The sequence below is a fragment of the Microcebus murinus genome, chromosome 6, assembly GCF_040939455.1.
Source record: "Microcebus murinus isolate Inina chromosome 6, M.murinus_Inina_mat1.0, whole genome shotgun sequence".
Classification (NCBI taxonomy): Eukaryota; Metazoa; Chordata; class Mammalia; order Primates; family Cheirogaleidae; genus Microcebus; species Microcebus murinus.
The window spans coordinates 35,023,809-35,047,987 of NC_134109.1; the positions used below are offsets into that span (position 1 = coordinate 35,023,809).

Genomic DNA, 24,179 nt, shown 5'->3' on the forward strand with positions numbered 1-24,179 from the left:
GAGTTCCAACATACTGCAGTGTAAAACTGCATGTTCTTCTTCAAATATTGATTATATATGAACAAAATTTATAGAAAAATATTTTAATATATTGTTGGCTGAAACCAATACCTTTAGGGTTTATTTAGGGCATAAAGATTTCTAGAAATACATTTTAAATAATATTTTTGGTGATATATTTTGATTGATGAACTGTATTTGGCAATTCCTATCCTTTGAGACCTCTGGTACTCTCTTGCTCTAACACATGGTAGGTATCATTTACTACTTAGTAGGGATATTAACAAAAGTTTCAGTTTCTTGTGTTAGATTACAATCTTTTCTAAGGCCCAGATGAAATGTAAAGGGAGAACACAGTACCTTTCATGATGTCCTAAATCCAAAAGAAATTCATCTGCGAATCTTTGGAGTTCATTTCCTTCTAAGCTCTTTAATTTCTTCAGTTCACTCTGTAGGAAAAACCAGAGCTCTTTAGCTCCATTTTCTATCCTCCTCCTCAGGATTTCATGATCCTTCCCCAGACCTGCAGTCAAAGAATAGAGAGTAGAAATATTGCCAACATTTTGATAAAAGGAAGTTTTCAATTATTTGTGCTAAAGCCAATAAACTAAGGAGGAAAAACACTGCATGATCACCTACCATTTCTGGTTTGTTTCTTGTAATTTTCAATCTGTTCTTTGGCCTTAACAAGTTGCTCTTCTAAAACACGTACCCTTCCTGTAGCTGGTCCTTGATCAATGGGACCTTCTGGTATCCTGTAGTTCAGGGAGGAAAATGAAATATTTAACTTTTAAATTATGCAACAAAATACAAGCTTACTTTGCTAAAACATATGTACTGGTAACCCTACAAGTTATGGAGCCATATAGCATAAAAGAAGTACCAAATAAAATTTTCTCTTCAAAGGTATAGAATTAGTCATAAAAAATGAAATGATGATAAACAAAAACAGAAAATAATAATCTAGTTCAGAAATATATGGGCTTCTAGACGTTAAGAAACCTTTAGATCTGTTTCCTAAAAACCTGTTATCCTATTACTTAGAGCACCACTATTAGTGGCAACTTGGTCAATTCATCATTATGTTGAGCATAACAAAAGTGAAGGAAAGAGTGAGGAAAGGTTTAGAAGGAATAAGAAAGCACATATCTGAACATGTGTCTGTGGACATGCTCAAATGTCAAATACAAAGTATTTCTAAATTAATCACAATATCAGGCTATATAAATCTGGATTTCAATTCATAAATTCATGACTTAGATTACTAAGCATTTGTTTTATACAGAAGAAAAAGAGTAGAAGATGAAATATATTAGAAAAAGAATTGAAGGTTAATGTTGTTTCTATCAGCAACAAAAAACATCACTCACTAGTATAAAATATTGACACATAGCAAAGGACTCTAAGACCTTTTGATTAAATTATCAACCTATCTGTTTAGCTTCTTTCCAAACTGTTCTTTTTCTAACATGTTTTGTTTTTATGTGACTTTTGGTAGTATTCTGGACTAAATTTTGACATACATATATAAAGTTCTGTGGTTGGCTGAACAATGGTCCCTCAAAGATATCTACATTCTAATCCCTGGAACCTGTGAATGTTACCTTATATGGCAAAAGAAACTTTGAATATGTAATTAAGGATTCTGAGATTGGGAGATTGTTCTGGATTTTCCAGCAGGCCATAATTGCAATCACAAGTGTCCTTCTTACAGGGAGTTAGGAGATTTTACTATAGAAAAGGAAATGGTTATGTGGCTCCTAGCTTTGAAGATGGAGGAAAGGGCCACGAGCAATGTGTCCTTAGGAGCTGGAAAAGGCAAGGAAACAGATTCTATCCTAGAGCTTCTCTAGGGAATGCAGCTTTCCTGACACCTTGGTTTCAGCTTAGTGAAACTCATTTCAAACTTCTGGCCTCCAAAACTGTAAGAGAATACATTTCTGTTGTTTTAAACCACCAAGTTTATGGTATTTGTCACAGAAGCAATAGGGAACTAATACATACATATGTATGTATATATCCCTTTTGCAAAACCGTTGTGCAAATTAAATAATGGCTGATTTTTCTTTCAAATTTAAATGAGAAAATATCTATAAAAGTACTTAGCACAGTTTCTGGCAATAAATTTTATCAAGGCTATCATATCTGAACTTAACCATTCTAGAGATAAGACGTAATTTTAAGAAGTCTTGGATATCTTTTCTTACCACCACAATCAGTTTAAGGGAATATAATTTTAAAATTATTATTGGCACAACTTAAATTCAGATGTCAACACTGTCCTTTGATGTAAAGACTCTGGTATAGTAGTAGGATTTTTTATGACTTCTCTAACATTTTTATTTGTTGTGGATTACTTATCCTACTTCAGAATACATGGTTAGTAAAATAGCTATTGCTATAGCTATATCAGAATAATTTGAACCATCTTATAAGTTCCTATAAAATCATATATATTAATATTGAATAGCATAAAAAAACCATTGTCCAACTATACATTATATGAATGAAAAAGCCTTCATTTGTATAAGCACAAAGTGAATAATGATAAAATGAATACAGTAGTTAGGTGCACAATTATCCAATTTATGAGCACACATACATTCACAAATGAGGCATGTCCTGGCATATAGTTTTTAAAACTTGGCTCTTAATCTCTTTCAGAATTAGATGGCTGGTTTCTAGGAAACATTTTGAAAACAGAATAAAACTTCTACTTCTTGGGATTTATTTTGGTAGCAATATGCCATAGGATAAGAATGTCCTTTTTCAGAACATGCTTTAGTGACAGAAAAATTCAGACAGTAGAAAGATTATGTCTATGTTTTCCTTTTTATCTCATTTCTTCATATATTCATAGAATAAATATCAGGAGCAAAACAGGCATAAAAAATAGCATATAATCTTTTCAGCAGATTTCCATTAAGTACTAAATCTAATCTAATTCCAATAAAACATAATGGAACTAGTGATTATATTATATTATTATATCTAATAGTCTAATCCATCTGTGAAGAAGCTATAGATAAAGAAAAGTACTGGAGAAACCAAAGTAAAAAAAAAAAAAATACAAGACAAATGTTTTCTCTAAACCTCATCCAGAAAAGAGTCTACATGAACAGTCTCTTTTCTCAATACTCAGGGAATGTAATGCTTTATTAACATGTTCTTTATGCAAAAGATATGTAAGAATTCTGCTTCTGGCCAAGATGGAATAAAAGAGATTAGATTTACCATCCTGCCTAAAACAACTCAAAATCCAGAGAAATGTATAAAATGGTCTAAAAAAGTAGAATGAGGCAATAAAAGGCAGTGATCACCAAGGAAGGAAAACAAACAATGAGAGCCCTATGACTGCCCCAGCTTACAGCCTTGAGAGTGTTTCCAGACTACAGTATAAAGAGGGTGAATCCAGGTAAACCCTAGCAAATTCCCTGAGTTGAAGAAATGGAGCTAAATCTAAAAAGACCAAGACAACTAGAGTTCAGATGACAGAGTACTATAGAGGAGAATGCTAAATAAAGACAGAGCTCTGGAGATATGCAGAGGTAACACTTGAGAATCAGCAGTATACTGACCAGCACATGCAGGTAAGGAAAGTACTCAAGTCTATGGGAAGAAATCTGTAAAAAGGATTAGGGAAAATAATACTTGGCATTCATACAGGATTGGGTGAGACCAGTCCCTGATCCTACCAAAGAACAGTTGTTATGACTGTGTTTTTTATGTTCAAAAATTAGAGACAGGGAAGATATAATAAAGATCCAGATTGAACTTCTGGAGATGAAAACTATAATGCCTGAATGAAAAATATGAATAGGATTTATTGCAGATTATATTTTGTAGCTTCTATCTTAATAAACTAAGAAAAAAAGAGCAAATGAAACCCCAGGTATGTGGAAGAAAGCAAATAATAAAGATCAGAGAGGAAATCAATGAAATGGAAAAAAAGAAAGCCAATAGAGAAAAACCAATGAAACTAAAAACTAGTTCAGAAAAATCATTAAGATTGACAAACTTTTTCCTAAAGAGCCAAATAGTAAATATTTTAGGTTGTGCAGGACAACAGGCAAAATAAAGCGTATTACTAAGGTATATATATATAACATTTAAAATGTAAATATTTAAAAATGTCAACTCATTTTTAGCTGTGGGCCATAGAAAAAGAAGTGGCTGGTAGGATTTGGCACATGGGTCATAATTTACCAACTCTTGTTCTAGCCAGACTGATCAGAAAACACAGAGGAAATGCTTCCCAACTCATTCTATGAAGCCAGTATCCTGATACCAAAATCAGAGAAAGATATTGTAAGAAAAGAAAATTACAGACCAATATCCCTCATGAACACATCTACAACAATTCTAAAAAAAAAAAAAAAAAAAATGTAGCAAACCAAACCCAAGCATATAAAGACAGCAAATCATAATTACATGGGATTTATCTTAGAAATGCAAAATGGGCTTAATATTTTAAAATATGGGGCCAGGCGTGGTGGCTCACACCTGTAATCCTAGCACTCTTGGAGGCCGAGGCAGGTGGATTGCTTGAGGTCAGAAGTTCGAAACCAGCCTGAGCAAGAGCGAGACCCCGTCTCTACTAAAAATAGAAAGAAATTAATTGGCCAACTAATATATATAGAAAAAATTGGCCGGGCATGGTGGCACATGCCTGTAGTCCCAGCTACTTGGGAGGCTGAGGCAGGAGGATCGCTTGAGCCCAGGAGTTTGAGGTTGCTGTGAGCTAGGCTGACGCCATGGCACCCACTCTAGCCTGGGCAACAAAGTGAGACTCTGTCTCAAAAAAAAAAAAAAGAAGTGTTTAAAATATGATTAAAATCAATGCAATTCTTCATATTAACAAAATTTTACAAAACACATATGATTGTCTCAATAGCCTCAGAAAACATCCAACATCCACTCCTAATGAAAACTGTCAGTAACTAGGAAATTAAGGTAACTTCCTTGATCTGATAACAACCATCTAAGAAAAACTTACTGTTAATACCATAGTTTAATGGTGAAAAAGTAAATATTTTTCACCTAAGATGAGAAACAAAACAAGGATATCCTCCTTCACCACCTCTATTCAGCACGGTATTAGAGATTCTAGCCAGTGCAATATGCAAGAAAAAGAAACAAAAGACACTCATGTTAGAAAAAAAGAAGCAAAGCTATCCTTGTGTACAGGTAACATGATAACCTATGCTGAAAATCTGATGGAGTTTAACAAGGTTGCAGAATAAAAGGTCAACATACAAAATTCAATTTTATCTCTATATTCTAGCAAAAAAAACCTTTCAATTGATATCATTATTATTTACAATAATATCAAAAACATGAAAAATTAAGTATAAATCTGGCAAAAAATGGGCAAGACTTATAAACTTAAAATTATAAAATAATGCTGTCTTTGTTTAGAAATTGACAGGCCAATTCTAAAATTTATATGGAAATTCCTAAATCTAGAATAGCCAAAACAAATGTGAAATATAAAAAAAAACTAAAAGACTAACACCACCTGATATTAAGACCTAGTAAAAACCGCCAGGTGTGATGGCTCATGCCTATAATCCTAGCACTCTGGGAGGCCAAGACAGGAGGATCATTTGAGCTCAGGAGTTCAACACCAGCCTGAGCAAGAGCAAGAGCAAAACCCTGTCTCTACTAAAAATAGAAAAATCAGCCGGGTATGGTGGCACGTGCCTGAAGTCCTAGCTACTCAGGAGGCTGAGGCAGGAGGATTGCTTCAAGCCCAGGGGTCTGAGGTTGCTGTGAGCTAGGCTGACACCATGGCACTCTAGCCAGGGTAAAAGAGTGAGACTCAAAAAAAAAGACCTATTAAAGCTGCATATAGTAATCAAGACAACAAGGTACTGGCATAAAGACAAAAAAAAAGAGAATAATAAAACAGAAAAGAGAATCCAGGAATAAGCCCACACATAAATGAAAAACTCATTTTTTACAAAGGTAATTTAGGGATAAAGAATAGCTTTTAAGAAGAAAACAATAAGAAGACAACAAGAAATAGACCTTTTTGATCCTTAGGCAAAGTTTTCTTAGCTATGACACAGAAACATGATCTACAAAAGAAAGAATTAATAAATTGGATTTTGTTGAAATTAAAAGGTCTTCTTTTCAAAAGATACAGTTAAGGGAATGAAAAGATAAGCCACAAACTAAAAAAAATTTTTGTAAATCCTATATCTATTAAAAGACTTGTATCCAGACTACATAAAGGACCCAATCATAAGAAAACAGCATTCCCCCTTACCATCATGGACAAAAAGATTTGAACAGATGTTTCACCAAAAAAGGTGTAAAAGTAGAAATAAGCACATTAAAAGATGTTAAATATCATTAATCATTAGGTAAATGGAAGAAAGGTGGGCAGTATGGCTGCAGCACTAGATATGTAGGATGGCCTGGTTCATTGTTTACATCTAATATCACAAACATGAAACAGTTAAACTAGGGTTTACTGCAGATGATCTTCATTTCTATTTAAAAAGCCTTTTAAAATGCCAACATCTTTGTTAGTATAGTGGTAAGTAATAAAGAGAAAAAGAAAAAGACAATAAAAATAAAGCAAAATGCTTACATATTAGGAGACTTATCCTAATGATATCAAATTGGCTTATGATTATTAAAGCTATTAATGTAAGCTCATTGCATTAACTAAAGTAAATAAAATTACAATCTTAATAGAAACAAAAAAAATCATTTGGTAAAATTTAACATTAATTCATTATAAAACTCTTAGCAACAAGGAATGAATGGAAAGTAAACCCCTTAATTCAGTAAGGAGCATCTATCAAAAATTTATAGTAAATATCACATTCCATGGATCAAATTATCACTTTAAAAGTATTCCTTTAAAAAAAACTATTCCTTTTAAAGTGAAGAACAATAGAAGGCAGGCCTGCCATCTATGCTTCTGTGCTGGATGTTAGTCAATGTAATAAGAAAGAAATATGACTTATGAGTGTAGGAAAGGGAGAAACAAATGTTACTCACAGATAATATAAACTTCAATGCAGAAAATCCAAGATAATCTACAAACTCTTTGCCCTAATAACAGAGTTCAGGGAAGCTGCTACATATAATATAAATGTACAAAAAATAGTTAAATTTCCTATACAATGACAACCACAAATTACAAAATATATTTTAAAAATATATTTATAATAGCAAAAACAAAATCACAAAGACAAAAGAGCAACAAGATTTGTATGGAAAAAAATACATAAGTTTTCTGAAGAAGTAATCATTCCTCAACTTGATCTATGAATCTGATGCAATTCTAATAATTCCCAAAGTTTTTTTTTTATTTAATTTGACAAAGGGATCCTAAAATACTTATGAAAAAGCAAAATCTCTAAAATAAACTGTATAATTTTATAACATAAGAAAAAGAAAGGAAGATTTGCCCTATCAGATAAAAACAAAGTTATATTAATGAAAACAATGTGGTACTGGCACAAAATAAGATAAGTAAGACTAATGGAACAGAATAAAGCACCTAGAAACAAGTTCCAGCATATATGACAACAGAAGTATAATTCTAAATTATGAGGGAAAGGATAAATTATTTAATAAGTTATGCCAAGATGGCTGGCTTCATGGAAAATTCAAGCTTAAACTGACAATCAAAACTTTAAAATTTCAGAAGAAATTCTGCCTTTTTCATTGGGAGAGAAAACAATTTCTTAAACAAGGTTTTAAAAGCCCAAACTATGAAAAGGAAGACTGATAAATCTTACTGCCTTAAAAGTTAGGAAGTTCCATGCAGTAAAATCAATAAACGAGCCACAGATAGAGGAGAATGGATAATATATAACTGATATAGGGTGATTGTCTAGATTATATAAAAAGCTCCTTCAAATCTATAAGAAAAAGGCAATAGAAAAATGTACAAAGTATAAGTAGCAATTTATAGATGAGGACTTTATTAATAATCTTGAGAAGTGATCAGCATTTGGGAGCGAACAGGATATTCAAATTAAGACAGATAATATTTATCATCTATTAGACTAGCAATAATTAAAAAGTGTGATATTGAGTGTGGTGAACATATGGAAAAACTGGAACTCTCATATATTATATTAGTTTTTGAGGGCTGACATAACAAAATACCATAAACTGGGTGGCTTAAACAACAGAAATTTATTTTATCACAGTTCTAGAGCCTAGAAGTCCAAGATCAAGGTATCTACAGGTTTGGTTTCTTCTCACTCCTTGGCTTGAAGATGGCTGCCTTTTCTCTCACTGTGTCTTCAACATATCTTTCCATTCTTTGCAAACCTCCCTGGTATCTTTTGTTTGTCCAAATTTCCCCTTCTTATATGGACACCAGTCAGACTAGGTTAGGGCCCACCTTGACCTAATTTTAACTTAATCACTTTTTAAAGGCCCTATCTCCAAATAACATTCATATCTTAGGCACTGGGGGTTAAGGCTTCAACATATGAATTGAGGCAGAGGAGGGACACGATTGAGCCTATAATATATACTAAAGGTAGGGGTGTAAAATTAAAACAGTCTGCTTACAAAATATTACTAAGTTGCTCCAAAGTTGCAGGTCCACCTGTATGAAGACGCAGAATTTGTCCTATGTAATCAATTATCCCAGAGAAACTTTAGCACATATATACATGGAGACATGCACAAGGAGACACTAGATGCCCATCATTAGAGGCAAAAAAATTGTGGTTATTCATATGCAGTAATCTATACTGCAGTTAAAATGAACAAACTATACCTACAAGTATCACTCTTATATAATCTTGCTGAGTTTCACATTTTTGAGTGAAAAAAGTCACAGCAGAATACATATAAATCCAGTATGATACATTCTTACAAATTTTAAAGCCATGAAACAATATGATTTTACATATACATACTTACATAATATAAGAATAAAATGTAAAAAAAAAATAAAATAAAATGTGACAGGGGATATACATAACACTCAAGAATAATCATTCCTCTGGGAAGTTGGGAAGGAAAATAAGATTAAGGAAAAATTACGTCTGTATTTTTTTCTAGCAATCTGAAGCAAATATGGCAAAATATCAATATTTGTACAATCTGAGTGAGAGCAATAGGGTTATGTTATTTTTTGAGCTTTGCATGTGTATTTGAAGTACTCTTTAATTAACAAACACACTTTAATAAAATTGGATTTAAAAAAGGGTAGTTGCTCATCATTAATATTTGACTCTGAATTTCTGACATCATATATTATTAGAATATTGCCATAAAAATATCAAGTGGAATGTCACTTATTAAGGAGAAATGAACCAACACAGTTGGTTCATCACCTACCTAAATTTTTAGTCATCACTATATAGTAGTAGAGCTGCTAAAATAAGAGCATTTCATTTTACAAGATAAAAAGAATTTTTTTAAAAAAGAAAACAATCAATAAAGAAATCTATAAATAGTGGCATTCTGTCAACAAACTACTAAGATTAACATAATTTGGACCATTTATAAATATAAACTAAACTGGCTGAAAATGGGAATTATATTCAATGACTCACAGATACTCTTTTTTTTTCCAGCTACAATTTTGAGTGGTCACCCATGGGACTAAAATGTTTCCAGCAAAAGCAAAGAAATAATTATATTTATTTACTGTCAAGGGTTGCAAGAGTCTATTATGGAAGAACCAGGTCCTCTATCTATTAATAGAAAATATCATTTTATTCAAATGTCATTATACTTATCCATTTCACCTAATGTACAAATATTTGAAATAATTTATAATTTTCAAAATTTAATATAACTTTCACACTCAAATTGAAACAAAGAAAGGGTGAAAGGGTCAAGCAGCAACATCAGTTTTAACAGAATAATCATTCCTGCAGATCATATTGGGCTAAATAAAGAAAGAAATAACAGAATAATCACGTGGGAGAATATGTATCCAAATTCAGCTTTAAGATGCTATGATGATATCAACACTAAACAGGTCTCTGGCTCATTTCTTCAAGGAAATCTGTGTCTGTGTCTACTTTGACAAGTGTAAACTAAACTATTCTTTTATCATCCAGCAGCCAAAAACAGAATAACATAGACTGAATAGCTGTCCATGCTTACTTCAAATGTGTTAAAAGAAGGCAATCTGGAGAAAACTTACAAATCACAGCCATGAGTAATTATTTTATTTGAAGGTTTTACCTCCAGATTTTTTGACAGAAATTGCTTACTTATTTGCTTACTCAATGTATTAATTTTTTAAAATCTTATTTACTTAAGAGTTCAACTGAAAATAGAATACATGAATAGAGCTTTTTTTAAAATACAAAATTATACATAATGAATGAGGAGTCCATTAACCCCAATGTCACTGTTGAGTGTCTTAGGCTTTTTTCTCCAAACGTTTTATATATTTTAACACCTGCAGAATATTCAACCCATGGAGACACCATAATCTTGTAACCCATACCCTACTGATGATTAAGTTGTTTCTATAACTGCTTAATTGATGTAAGTGCTTATTTGTCTTTCCCCCCTGCTACATTCAAATTTGTGAGGGCCCTATTCTATACCTAGCACCTGATACATTCTCTGACACACAGTAGTTGCTTCATAAATATTTTTGCATAAATGACCTCTCAAACAAATGACAGAGTACTTATTATAGCTAGGAGGAAAAAGAAGAAATGGTAAACGCAGGGGGTAAACCAAAAAAACCCCAAAGCTTTGTCATATAACCAGCTAAAATCAGTGAAACAAAAATACAGCATTTATAAAATTGAAATATGAGTAAATGGAAAATCCAACTGACATACTTTTTATAAACTCATGTTTTTCATTAAGAAACAGAAAATGCCCAAGATATAAATTGTTATGTGTAATTTAGACATATTATTCTAGGTTTACTTGATTAAAATAAATGTACAGTACTGGCTCTGTTATCAAGGGACACTACTTTTAAAATCTATAGGATTTTGAAAAAATTTTCTACATTACAACTAAATTTCTCAACAGTAACATTTAATTTTCTTCATGTACTCAAAAGGGTAAGAATCTTTGGTGAGAATATCTTCTGGGCATTGGATTTACAGCAGATTACTGAATTTTTGTCAGAGCTTATACACTAAGTAGACTTGATAAAATAAACTATTATTGTAAATCTTTTCTTACAAATAAATAAAGCTGTTAATGGCTTTATTAAGAAACGGAAAGGCCTTGGTTATCTGTCAATTCACACTATTGCAAATCTTTCAGATACAAGATTCAAAGGTAGGGCAAAATGATGATAATACTCCAATTACTAGTTTACTAAGTGAAGGAGAATACATGGGACAAATGTTGAAAATAACTGTAAACCTTGCAGATTACAACGTATTACAGGATGTCTATCCCAGGAATGTATCCTGCAATTCTTCTAAGTATACTTAGTTAACAGAATAAATTAAGACATATTAAGAACAAATTCATTGTCAGATGGCATGAGTTATAAATACCTGACTCAATATACCCTGATTTAGTTGTCCATATTCGTCAGCGCCACTACAGCCAATTAACCTCAATGTTTTAAGATAGGTGTTCAGAGTTTCCAAGCCTCCAAAGAAAATTCTGTTACACTATCATGGACTTTATTCCAAGTCGAGCCATTTGAGATATGTATCATTCTAATTAAGTGTGGATAAAAGGATGAATCCATCACAATCACTGAAAAGATCATTCAAATTAGTGCCTTTTAGACTACTGGTTAGCTGCATTATCTAGAGCAACAGTATGGACATTAAAACTACAGTTTTTATAGGAAGACAGACTTTGATAAGAGTCTTCCATATATTAGCTGTGTGACACTGGGCAAGTTATTTAACCTTTCTAAGTCCCTTATCTATACTATGAAAATAACAATAGTACCAAAAACTTATTTTGAGAACTAAATGCTCCACAATAGTAGGGGCTCAATGAATGCTACCTGTTAAGATTTTTATTGTGTTCTATTGTGGAACAGCACAGGTTATTGGTAGAATATCTTTATGGTACATCCCTAACATTTTATAAAGATTATAAGAAATATAACAGCTTCCTCTTATGAATTAAGCCTGCTGCTGAGCTAACCAAGATGACTGGTCTAGAATAAATTTAATAAAATTCTACATATCATAGCAAGTGTTTAAAGAAGATCATGCTTGGAAAATGCAATAAACTAAATATAGCAAGTTCTACAAGAGATAACAATCATGAATTTTAAACTATGATTCTTTTTTTAAAAAAAGAATCTCTTATGTCATCAAAGAATTGTGTAGTTGATATTGTTGAGGTTGGATATCTGTGCATTTGGTTTTATTATGCTATCTAGGAGATGTTAGTTGAAAACTATCTAAAGAATAACATTTATTAATTTTTCTAGTTAATCTGCAAAACCACACCATAATCTTCTAGAAAAATTTGAAGGAGAATGAAAGGATGGCTCTTAAAAATTTCAGTAACATTAAAAGAGCTGACCATATAAGATTGAAAGACAATCCTTCTCCAGAACAATAGCCTGGATAAGTGCTGTAAATAAATTAACAGCTTTGGAAAGAATACCATGTAAATTATATGACAATACCAAGAGTTCTAACTGAGCATTGCTGCTGTTAAAGCGATGATTAATAAGCATGTTTAATCTTTAAACTATGTACACTCACATCCAAGTAAAAAGATGCTTTTTATTATATTATAGTAGACCTATATTTAAAATGAAAACATCAAAATTATAACTTTCCATTTTACATATGTTCATGTGCATGTGTTCATCTCTGTGTATACTTTCCTTAACCCATTTTAAAAACTAATCATTGCAAAAAGGCAAAAAAACCAACAGAGCCTAAATAGGACAAAATTTAATCTTCAAGTCTACTGAAAAGGTTTTAGATTCCAGATCACCAGTTTGTGAGGTCATTTTACAAACTTCATTTCCATTGTTATTACATAAATTGACATTTCCTAGCAGAGTAACTGTTTATCAGCCACAGAAGTAATGTTTTAGGCTAGAATTGATATAAGAGGATATTGTGGAACAGGCATAGTGGCTCACGCCTGTAATCCTAGCACTCTGGGAGGCTGAGGCGGGCGGATTGCTCCAGGTCAGGAGTTCAAAACCAGCCTGAGCAAGACCCCGTCTCAACTAAAAATAGAAAGAAATTAATTGACCAACTAAAAATATATATACAAAAAAATTAGCCGGGCATAGTGGTGCACGCCTGTAGTCCCAGCTACTTGGGAGGCTGAGGCAGGAGGATCGCTTGAGCCCAGGAGTTTGAGGTTGCTGTGAGTGAGGCTGATGCCACGGCACTCTAGCCTAGGCAACAAAGCAAGACTCTGTCTCAAAAAAAAAAAAAAAAAGGATATTGTGGAAGATAAATAAATCACTCCCACCATTTTCTTTTATTTATTTATTTTTATTTTTTGAGACAGAGTCTCACTCCATTGCCTGGGCTAGAGTGCCATGGCGTCAGCCTGGCTCACAGCAACCTCAAACTCCTGGGCTCAAGTGATCCTCCTACCTCAGCCTTCTGAGTAGCTGGGACTACAGGTATGCACCACTATGCCCAGCTAATTTTTTCTATATATTTTTAGTTGGCCAACTAATTTCTTTCTATTTTTAGTAGAGACGGGGTCTTACTCTTGCTCCAGCTGGTTTCAAACTCCTGACCTTGTACGAACCACCCGCCTTGGCCTCCCAGAGTACTAGGATTACAGGCGTGAGCCACCAAGCCCAGCCCCACCATGTTCTTTGATAAATATTGTCAATTCTACTTAATTCAAAGGGGCCTTTCCTCCTAAAATCAGGTAATTGGTTTTAGTTCTAAACACGACTAAGTATATCATGGAAATGAGGAAACAAAATACTTTACTCTTAAGGAAGATAAAGTAAACCCTGAAAACAAACAAATTTTCCTTATAATTTCAACTCAAAAAAGAAATTCTAATATTTTTAGTTCACATTAACATAGTCAAATAGAGATAATAGGGTTCAAGAAAAGTCCCTATCTAAATATTTTTGAAATTATGCTAACTGATGGCATTCTGATTATATCCTCCCATGTTAATCACATCCACTTTCAGATATTTATGGATTATTAATAAATGCAGTAAATATAAGGTACCAGATAAATGCCATTAACAAAGATTAAGTATTCTAATGCATCAACTAAAATTTATATTTCAAGAATTCACATTTGAGAGTAGTTTTTCACTAATTATTTTCTTATTACTTTTAATGGAAACTAAAGTCAAATTTGGCACTGTGATATTTGTTAGAAAACCACATCTTAGATTTCATGACTATTTTAATTTATGTATTAATACCACAATCCCTTACATAGGTATTCTTCAGACAATATTAATCTATATCCTTACTCTTTAAAACATAGAATTGGCGGTGTTCATGATAGATTTTGAATATTTCAAGAGCAAAAGAAAATCCAGTTTGTTTGCTACAAAATTTTTCCCTGTTTCAAAATAAATATAGTAGATTCCCCAATTAACTTCAACATTCATTTTAGTTAAATTATATTATTCTGTATTAAAGCTAGTGGATATTTTACTTACTGTACTCTTTTTCACTTAAAAAGCAAATAAATGGTACATGTCATTGACATACAAAGAATCACAAAAGGAGCAGAGTTCAAGTGATTGTGTTTTACAGTGGTTCAAGGAAATGATTCAAGGAAAAACATGGTAGAGATCCACAGGCAATCTAGGATTAGATTAGAATTCCTATTAAATTATGTTGGGGTATCATAAACATTATTGAAGCCTGAAAGAATGGTCCAATTGCCTGAAGACTAGAAGAAAGATGTTAAACTGGAAGTGTAACATGATCTCAGAGGATGTGAAGAAAATGGAGAAGAAATTAGCAAAACAACCATGCATAGAACCAGCTCTTTGGAGATCATGCTCTCATAAACCTTGTGCAGTACTGATTCTATCAGTGTTATCTATCATTTATAGAAATGTATCCTACCCTAAAAGGGGTCATCACCTTTTTGAATGTTAGGATTCCAGCATCCCAGGTTATAACACCCCACTCATTTAAGCCAATCACTCTGGTTTCTGATATAATCTATAGGAGATCATAGCCTCCACATGGCCTCAGAGTACTTTAACCACCTTACATATCTGATTTTCAGCTCGAAATGAATACCAACTCATTTTTATTCAATAAGCATTTACTGTGAGCTTTAATTATACCTTACATGAGATAACTACCAGGAGATAGCAAATAGTTAAGACATAGATCCTACCCTTAACCTACCTACCCTTAAGAAGCTCACTGTCTAGTAGGGAAAGACAGGCAGCTAAGCAAACAATTACCATCCAATGTGAAAAGTACAAAAGCAAATTTGGGTCTAGGTAACAGAGTGAAGGAAGTCATTAACACTGTGGAATGACTAGACAGATTGAGGAGGAGCAACAGTAGCTTTTACAAAGAAAATTCATGAACTGTATTTTAAAGGATAAACTACACTTCATACTTTAGGTTATTAAGTATGAAATGTCCGATTTCTTTAAGTATTGACAGTTGATGTCTCTGACATTTCACTTTGACACTTCTTGTTTTATTTTTATTGCGAAGGCATATCCTCAGTCTTTCAAACATGTTTTGGCTTATGGTCATCTTTTAAAAATTTTTTTAGAGCAATTTTTGTTAAACCATGGATAAGACAAAAATGTGTTATTTTTGAATATGAATTCTATAGTGGAACCAATGCAGCACAGACAGCTTGAAATATCAACAAAGTGTTTGGGAAGGAGGTGGCTAATGAACCCACAGCATGCTGATGATTTCAGAAGTTCCATTCTGGTTATTTTAATCTTGAAAATGAGCCATGTGGGCGACCTGAGACCAAGGTGGATAATGATGAGCTGAAAGCTGTAGTGGAAGCCGTTCCATCTCAACCTACGCATGAATTAGCAGCAAGGTTTGATGCTATTATTCCAATAATATTGGACCATTTGAAACAAATCAGCAAGGTAAAGTAGCTGGATGGGTTCCACATGAATTAAACACCTATCAGAAGAGAAATCATCTCAAAGCTTGCCTTTCTTTGTTGTCACGATATAAAGGTGAACCATTTCTACACCTTATTGTTGTATGATGAAAAAAATGGATTCTTTTTGACAATCACACTCATTCAGCACAATGGTTGGATAAAGATGAAGTGCTGAAACACAGTCCAAAACCAAATATTCATCAAAAAAGCTAAAGCTGTCTGTTTGGCGGTGCAGAGCTGGTATTATCCACTATAGCTCATGAAATCTGGTCAATTGATTACAGCGGATGTCTACTGCAACCAATTAGATGAAATGATAAGGATGCTTGTGATTAAGCAGCCAAGCTTGGTCAATAGAGATCGACAATCCTCTTGCAAGACAACACTCGACTATATGTCGCACAGACAATGCTGCTCAAACTACAGAAGCTGGTGTTGGAAACTTTCCATCATCCACTGCATTCACCAGACCTTGTATCAACTAACTACCACTTCTTCCATGCTTTGGTACACTTCTTGCAAGGAACAATACTCAACTGTCAACAAGATGTGGAAAATGCCTTTCACGATTTCATCACCACTCGCTCTTCAGGCTTCTTCACTGCTGGTGAGCTACCATTAAGAAGGCAAAAGTGTGTCAACAGTTTAGGTGTGAACTTTGATTACTTGTACTGCTTCTTGTTTGAGCTACAATAAAATAAACTTGATGCAAAATCAGACATTTCATATTTAATGACCTATTAGGCTGAAGGGAGAAGCATTCTAGGCAGAAAGAAAAGCATATGCAAAGGACTGGTGTATGAAATGGAATGGCAGGGCAGCTCAATATTGTTGATCTTAAGGAGTGGTAGAAGTTGAAAGCAAAGAGGTCAGAGACAGTACATGAAGACTCTTATTCCATGCAAAGAAGTTTAGATATTTTTACTGTATGCAACATGGAGTCACTGAAGAGTTTTAAACAATTTTTGGCAAGATAAGATTGTTAAGAATATTCACTTCAGCTATAGTAGAGAATGGAATGTAGGAAGGGAAACAGATCACTTAATAAGGCAGGAGACAGAGTTAGAACTAAGGGAGTACTAATCAAGCTAGAGTTGTCAAGGAAAGTGATGGCTTACTAAATAAGAACCTGAGAAAAAGTCTCTACCTGCTCCCCTCCTTCCATAACAAGTTCGGAGTAATGTTATCAAAAACAATACAGGTAGAGGCCGGGCGCTGTGGCTCACGCCTGTAATCCTAGCTCTCGGGAGGCCGAGGCGGGCGGATTGCTCAAGGTCAGGAGTTCAAAACCAGCCTGAGCAAGAGCGAGACCCCGTCTCTACTATAAATAGAAAGAAATTAATTGGCCAACTGATATATATATAAAAAATTAGCCGGGCATGGTGGCGCATGCCTGTAGTCCCAGCTACTCGGGAGGCTGAGGCAGAAGGATCACTCAAGCCCAGGAGTTTGAGGTTGCTGTGAGCTAGGCTGACGCCACGGCACTCACTCTAGCCTGGACAACAAAGTGAGACTCTGTCTCAAAAAAAAAAAAAAAAACAATACAGGTAGAGAGAAATAATATTCAAGAACTAAAAGAAAATAACTGCCATTTTAGGAGTTTCCCTCTCTAATCAATTTAGAGAACCAGATTCCTAAGGGAATCAATGATACTCTCTTTAAATAACAATAGACAAACCTTATAGCATAATGAATGGACATGGCAGGGCAATCAGGTTTTCTTCCTTCATAAAGGTAACACTTTAAACCTTTAAACCTTTAAAATGGTCCAGAAATCTAATTCAAAAAATAAAAATAAAAAAAACATTGACTATCTTATTATTGCCAAGGCATTTCTGAAAGATACTGTGAAGATATGCTGCATTATCTAAAAGATAACATTGTAATTGCAAATTTACTGTTGCTTGTAAAAAATGAAAGAAGGATGGACAAAATGCCCAATATATCCACAAATGCTAATTCTTCACCTGAAGAGCACCTACCATGTGTTATTTAACTCCATAAACATGGCTTGGCCCAGCCCAAGTACTGACGAATAGTGAGCACTCAAAAAATGTCTACCAAACGAATGATGCATCGCTCTCTTTTACTAGTAGACAGAAACTACTATCTCGAGCAAAAGAGAGAAATATTTTCCACAAAAGATAGAAATAAATGAAATGCATTATTTCCAATGTTGACAATATACTTAGGTTCAAACAAAGTTCCAGTAACTCAGTAGAATGTAAATCCACATGGATTATTTTAATCGGAGAAGGTGACTGAATATGCCTAAAAACTTCTAAGGATAGTCTGGAGGATAAACTGTCCTACTCCAAAATAAAATATCTTTTAGGATATTATTATACACAAGTAGGCCATTTACATGAAAGAATGGTATTCATCACATGCAAACCTAGTATCATGTCTTCTGTTTGAGTCCTAGTTTGCTTTCTACCAAAGGTTGAAGTTTGAACAAATCCTTTATATTTTTGATAATTAAGGAAGACCTTATCACCTACATATTCATTCTCCCAGAGAATTAATTCCCCTATATGAAGCCATTTCTTGAATGAAAGGAAAAAATAAGTCATTTCTCCCCCCCAAAAAAATCTAGTCCTTTTTTGTCCATAAGTTACAAATATATACTTTCATACTCATACAATCGTTTTTTCATGAACTACTTTACAACAGAAGAACAATTATAACACAAAACCAAAGTGAAAACCCTCATATACATCCAAAGGGAGTCAGTGCCTGTTTTAAAAATGAAGCTGGCAAAAACCCAATTGTACATATGGCTGAAAATGCACAAAGTTGCAGAAAAGCCTTCATAATTAATCCCTCAGTTGATAAGGAACTGGAAATTTCCCGAAGATCTAGCAGGTGAGCAATGACCTTTTGCTTATTCCCAGTTTAAAAAAATTTATTATCTTGTGATAGATTTTACACATTTTTAGCTACAAACAACTCATGCAAAGAATTGTTATAATCAATCAGTGACTTGCCTATAGTGTTAATAATCTTAGTGAAGTGTGCTGCTATTTAATACTAGATTACACATGATATACACCAAAACAAAACAAGCAAACAAAAAAAGCCCTGCTTTAATGGTGTACATTTCTTTGGGTTTATGTGCCATAATAGTTTAAGAGAAAGGCAACAACTAATTTTCAGCTGAGACATTAAAGATGGGGCTCCTTCATAAACATTTTAGCTTAAAGCTATGCTACCTGAGAGATTAAGACCAAGATAAAGACTCTCTTCAGCTTCCCCTCATATTATCAATGAAAAAATGATCATTTTAAAATCACAATCATAACACTACCTAAACTCTAATAACTCAGATATTCTCTAATAACTTAGATACTCTAATAACTGCCTTTCATCAACAATATCAAGTTGCTTGCTAATGCTAATTAAGTTACACAAAATATCAGTGAAGTGAGCATTATTAACAACTTGAGGTTAATCCTTTCAAAAAAAGACTTGGATTTTTCCTGCATATTATTTTGGTGCTTGGCTGAGGTATAACACAGTTGTCAGAACAAGGGAGTTGAAGTTCAAAAATATAATGTATTATAAGCTCTCAGAAGTAGAATTTCATGCCCCTTTCATGTTCTCTGTTATTTCAATCTAAACCTGAATTAAATAGCAACCTATTTTGCTCTTCATTGAAAACAATGACAAGTGATATACCAAAAGAAAACACTAAACCATTATTACCAAGTCCAAGGGAAATTTGGGTTTCTTCAAATTTAAATTTAAAACTAAGTCCACATTCATTTAAGTATCTTGAATGTATTCATTTTTACAAGGGAACAATTAACCTTTTGCACAAAAACTATACGGCTTTGTTTCCAAAGTGTCAACAAAGTACTCTGTATTTTCTTCCATTACCATAGAAAAATGTACATTATATGTGTATGAGTATTTTTATTCTTTTCTATTTTTTTCATTTTTATCCTACATGGATTGCATTCCCATTTGTGTATTTTGAAAACAAAGTATAGATAAAAGAATCCAAACTGAAGGACATAAAATTTTCCCCAGTCAAAACAGAAATGTTTTTGTTTTTCTCTAACAATGAAATGACGAACATGTAAAATTCCCAAAACACAGCAGGAATGCCATCTCTTCTCCTCATAGAAAATTCTATCCAGGCAGATGGAATGACAGAAAGTGAAAGAACATTACTATCCTTTGCCCTCAAGCATATAATATCAGCTTGAAGTATGAAGCCTATTCCCAAAAAATACCAGGAGACTAGAAAAACAATGATTTAAGCAGGATTTCATTGAGATACTGATCCCATAAGTTATATGGTAGTGTTTTAGAACCTTTTATTTTGTCTGGAGGTGAGAATCACCGTATTAGGTTTCTATTATGTTCCCACTTTACAGAAGGACTGCAATTCTCCCATATACCTAGTCTATTTCAGACACTAATCCACATTTAGGTAATAGATAAATGACACACTGGATTCTAACATGCTGCCATCTAGGCAATGAAATCTTTTTAATTATTAGTATTCTCCATAGTTTAGTAAAGAAGAAAGGGAGAGATATCTTAAGGCATTTTCCCAATGTTATTCTTTGGCTCCTTGATGTAAAGATATGAAATCAATTTTGCAAGTTAAGTCAAGATGTTTGGATTTCAACAAAAGCTTAAACTCATCCCCTTTCCTATGAGTCTCTTTTCATCTCATGTGGCAAAAGAACTGGATATGTTGGTGTGGGAAATACCTTGCCAATGTATATCCCTTTTGTACTATTTGGATGTTTTACCATGTCTATGCATCACCTTTTACAAGACTGAAAATCTCTTGTATCAAAAATTATTAAACTAAGTTTATTACTGTGAGAAGGCGGCAAAGAAATGAGAAGAAAGGTCTTCATTTTGAGTGAGTGAAGATGAACCACTTTTAGTCAACACATTTACAATTCATTTATTTACACACACACACACACACACACACACACACGCCAAGTACTTGTTACATGCCAAATAAAGACAAAAATATGAAACAAAAACAGCCACTATCCTCAAAAATGTTACAATCTAATGGAAAAGTCAAACACAAATTATGAATTGTAGTATGTGTAATAATAGCTATGATTTAATGTGAGGGTTTAGATTATAGCAAAAAGAGATAAATAACATCTGGAGTTGCTAAGAAACTTAACAAGGGCAGACACACCTGAGCCATTCTGATTAGGAAGCGTTTATTGGGTGACTAAGGAAGGAAAAGACATTTAAAACAGAAGGAAAAGCATGAGCAAAGGAAGAGCAGTGTGAAAGAGCAGGCTGTATTCAGGAAATATTAATGATTTTATATGGCTGGAGCATATGGGAGCATAGGAAGTATAGGTGAAAAGAGAGGTTTAGGGGGAAGGAGGAGTGGAAAATTAAGCTAAAATAGTGGGTACAGTCAGTTTTCTTAAACTATAAAAGAATGTTTGTTTTAAAAGTAAATTGTGTAAATATTTGCTGGGTGAAGATTGGTGGCAGTGTTTTAATTTTAAAAAAACCTCAAATTTCTTCAGAACACAAATACAGTAAATATCAGTATACAAATAGATGGTACTATTTACCAATTACCTTTATCTTTAAATTATATCAGGTTCAGTGGACTCTTGAAAAAGTTTATTAGATTTGTTTTGGTTTACATGAACCCAAAAGCATTAAGACTGTATTTATTGTCAAATGTTATATAATTCACTATAATTCACATTAGTCATTAATTAAAATTGACCTCCTCCCAAACAAGCAAATTTAGTAATATTTAAAAAAACAACAATACATGGGCACAACTGCCTTTATAAAATCAGGCATGCATACATTCAAAGTACTTGTACAAATCTAAGTCCCAGAAATATTTATATTTAACAATATTTTAATAGTCTAAGTATCCTTGATAGTGAGCTGAATCTCACACCCCATGCTGCCAACTTTTATGCCTATTTTGTAAAGTTCTCGAAATTTTACCTAGACAAAAAAAATTTATTCATAAAATATTAATAGCACAAGTACTATACAGGTAAGTATGCCTTAGTAAAATTTTTCAGCCTATTTCATACACAAATATTCTGAGCCTGTTTTTATCTTTGTAACACACTATGACTCTGTATGCCACCTCTCTAGAAACATATTAATTCCCATTTATTGTTACTTGTGTAAGAAAGTCAAAGATCAATAAGCAAAGTCTCAAAAGACTTAGACTACTAGCCTGGCTGTAAAAGAAACTAAATATCTGACTTTAATCATGACATTTCTAGGCCTTGCTTTTTTTTATCTGTGAGAGTCATAACTTTTTCCTATATATAAAAATTTTTTAGTGAATATTTTTCCTAAATATAATTAGTACATACATTTTAAAAGAATTAAAGTGATGAAAACTGTATGTAGAGAAAAAAACCCTCAAATACTATCATATAGAACTATAATAGCTATCATCTATACTAACATTCTCTAGCTATTTCAATGCATATGAGGAAATCAATTAAAAAGCTTTTATAACATTAGATATTTGTGCTTTTTAAATATATTTAATTTTACTTGAATTTAATAGAAGCATAAATTCAGTGAAAATACATGATTTCCTCAATAGCAAATTAATATTTTCTAAAAGATATGTTTTAAAAAATGGAAAACATTAATAGAATATTTAAGCATGTCTTTATAAGTATTTTTTTTGAGACAGAGTCTCACTTTGTTGTCCGGGCTAGAGTGCCATGGCATCTGCCTACCTCACAGCAACCTCAAACTCCTGGGCTCAAGCAATCCTCCTACCTCAGCCTCCAGAGTAGCTGGAACTACTGGCATGCGCCACCATGCCCCGCTAATTTTTTCTACATATTTTTAGTTGGCAAATTAATTTCTTTCTATTTTTAGTAGAAACGGGGTCTCGCTCTTGCCCAGCCTGGTCTCAAACTCCTGACCTTGAGCGATCCGCCTGCCTCAGCCTCCCAGAGTGCTAGGATTACAGGTGTGAGCCACCGTGCCTGGCCTTTGTAAGTATATTTTTATTTTTAGATTTATTGACTGAAACATGAGAACACTCACATTCAACTCTAAATTTTGTTGGCATGTTATTTCCCACACTATCAGACTTTTAACAAATATATTAGATTCCATAATCATAACTGACATAAATTTCTGATATTTCACATTAAATAGTATCACTGTTGATTTTATCAATTTATCTTTTAAATTGCTTGATTTTCTAGATAAGTGATTTTTTTTTTTTAAGAGGGACTTATGTCCCTGGTTATCTAGTGGTTAGCGGGGGAAAATAGAGGGACTTATGGGCTTTTGGGAAGGTCCGCCTGTTGAATTTATACTTGATGATATCCTGGCCAGAACAGTATTCCTGGATCACATTTTCTTTGTATCAGAAGTATATAAAGATTAATGACTAGCACTGACTGTTTCTGGGAAGAAGTTTACAAAGAGCTTGATTTTCTCCCCCTTTCAAATAATATGCTCTTCTTTCTGTATACCCGGAAAAATATCAAAGGTCTATCATTTAACCTACATTATGTCAAAACAATCAAAATTCACAGGACCTAAAATATTATTCTGACTTGAAGATTTAATTGTTTATTCTTTCCAGGGAAAATGTCTTTATTATACCCTTTGATTAATTTTTCTCTTTCATATTTTCCATTCTCTACTTTATGAAATTATCTTAATGCTGGATCTTTGTTGGGCCTCTCTGTCTATTTTATTCTCTGTTTTTTAATCTCTTGTTTTTTTGTCTATATTATCTCTGATTATGCCAAGCTTTTCTTCAGTGTCAGTAGTTTAATTTTTGGCAATCATTTCTAACCCTTGTTATTTCTACTTCTTTATTTATTGATTCAGTAATTAGGTTATGAAATACCATGCAGCAAGTTTCTTTCTGGGGCAAGGTAGCCTGACTTCCATATGCTGAGTCCTGTCAGCTTTGAGGAAATCAGAAGTCATTATTCCAAAAGAAAACTATGCTACCTGCACATGCCCACCACTCTCCAAATTTTTACTGTTGTGTAACAACTTATGAAAAATCTTAGTTATGTTTACTTTTTCGTTGCTCCTTGTTTAAAAATACAAGTAATCATAATTATATAAAAAGGGAGAACAGTTCAAAATACCCATATTTTTATAAGAACATGTTTATGTTACTTCCTAGTATTTCATATTACATATAGG

At 33.2% G+C, this 24,179-nt stretch overlaps 1 protein-coding gene across 10 annotated transcripts in view; it reads right to left on the reverse strand.

Annotated features, from left to right (window-relative positions):
• The window catches only part of FUT8 (fucosyltransferase 8), a 293,680-nt gene that overhangs the window by 116,717 nt on the left and 152,784 nt on the right, over positions 1-24,179 (reverse strand). For all 10 annotated transcript variants that reach the window (XM_076003949.1, XM_076003953.1, XM_076003948.1 and 7 more), the window contains 2 exons: positions 640-755; positions 361-523 (listed from right to left, as the gene is read on the reverse strand). In XM_076003949.1, the coding sequence (XP_075860064.1) occupies positions 361-523; positions 640-755 (279 nt within the window). The remainder of the gene's footprint in view (positions 1-360; positions 524-639; positions 756-24,179) is intronic.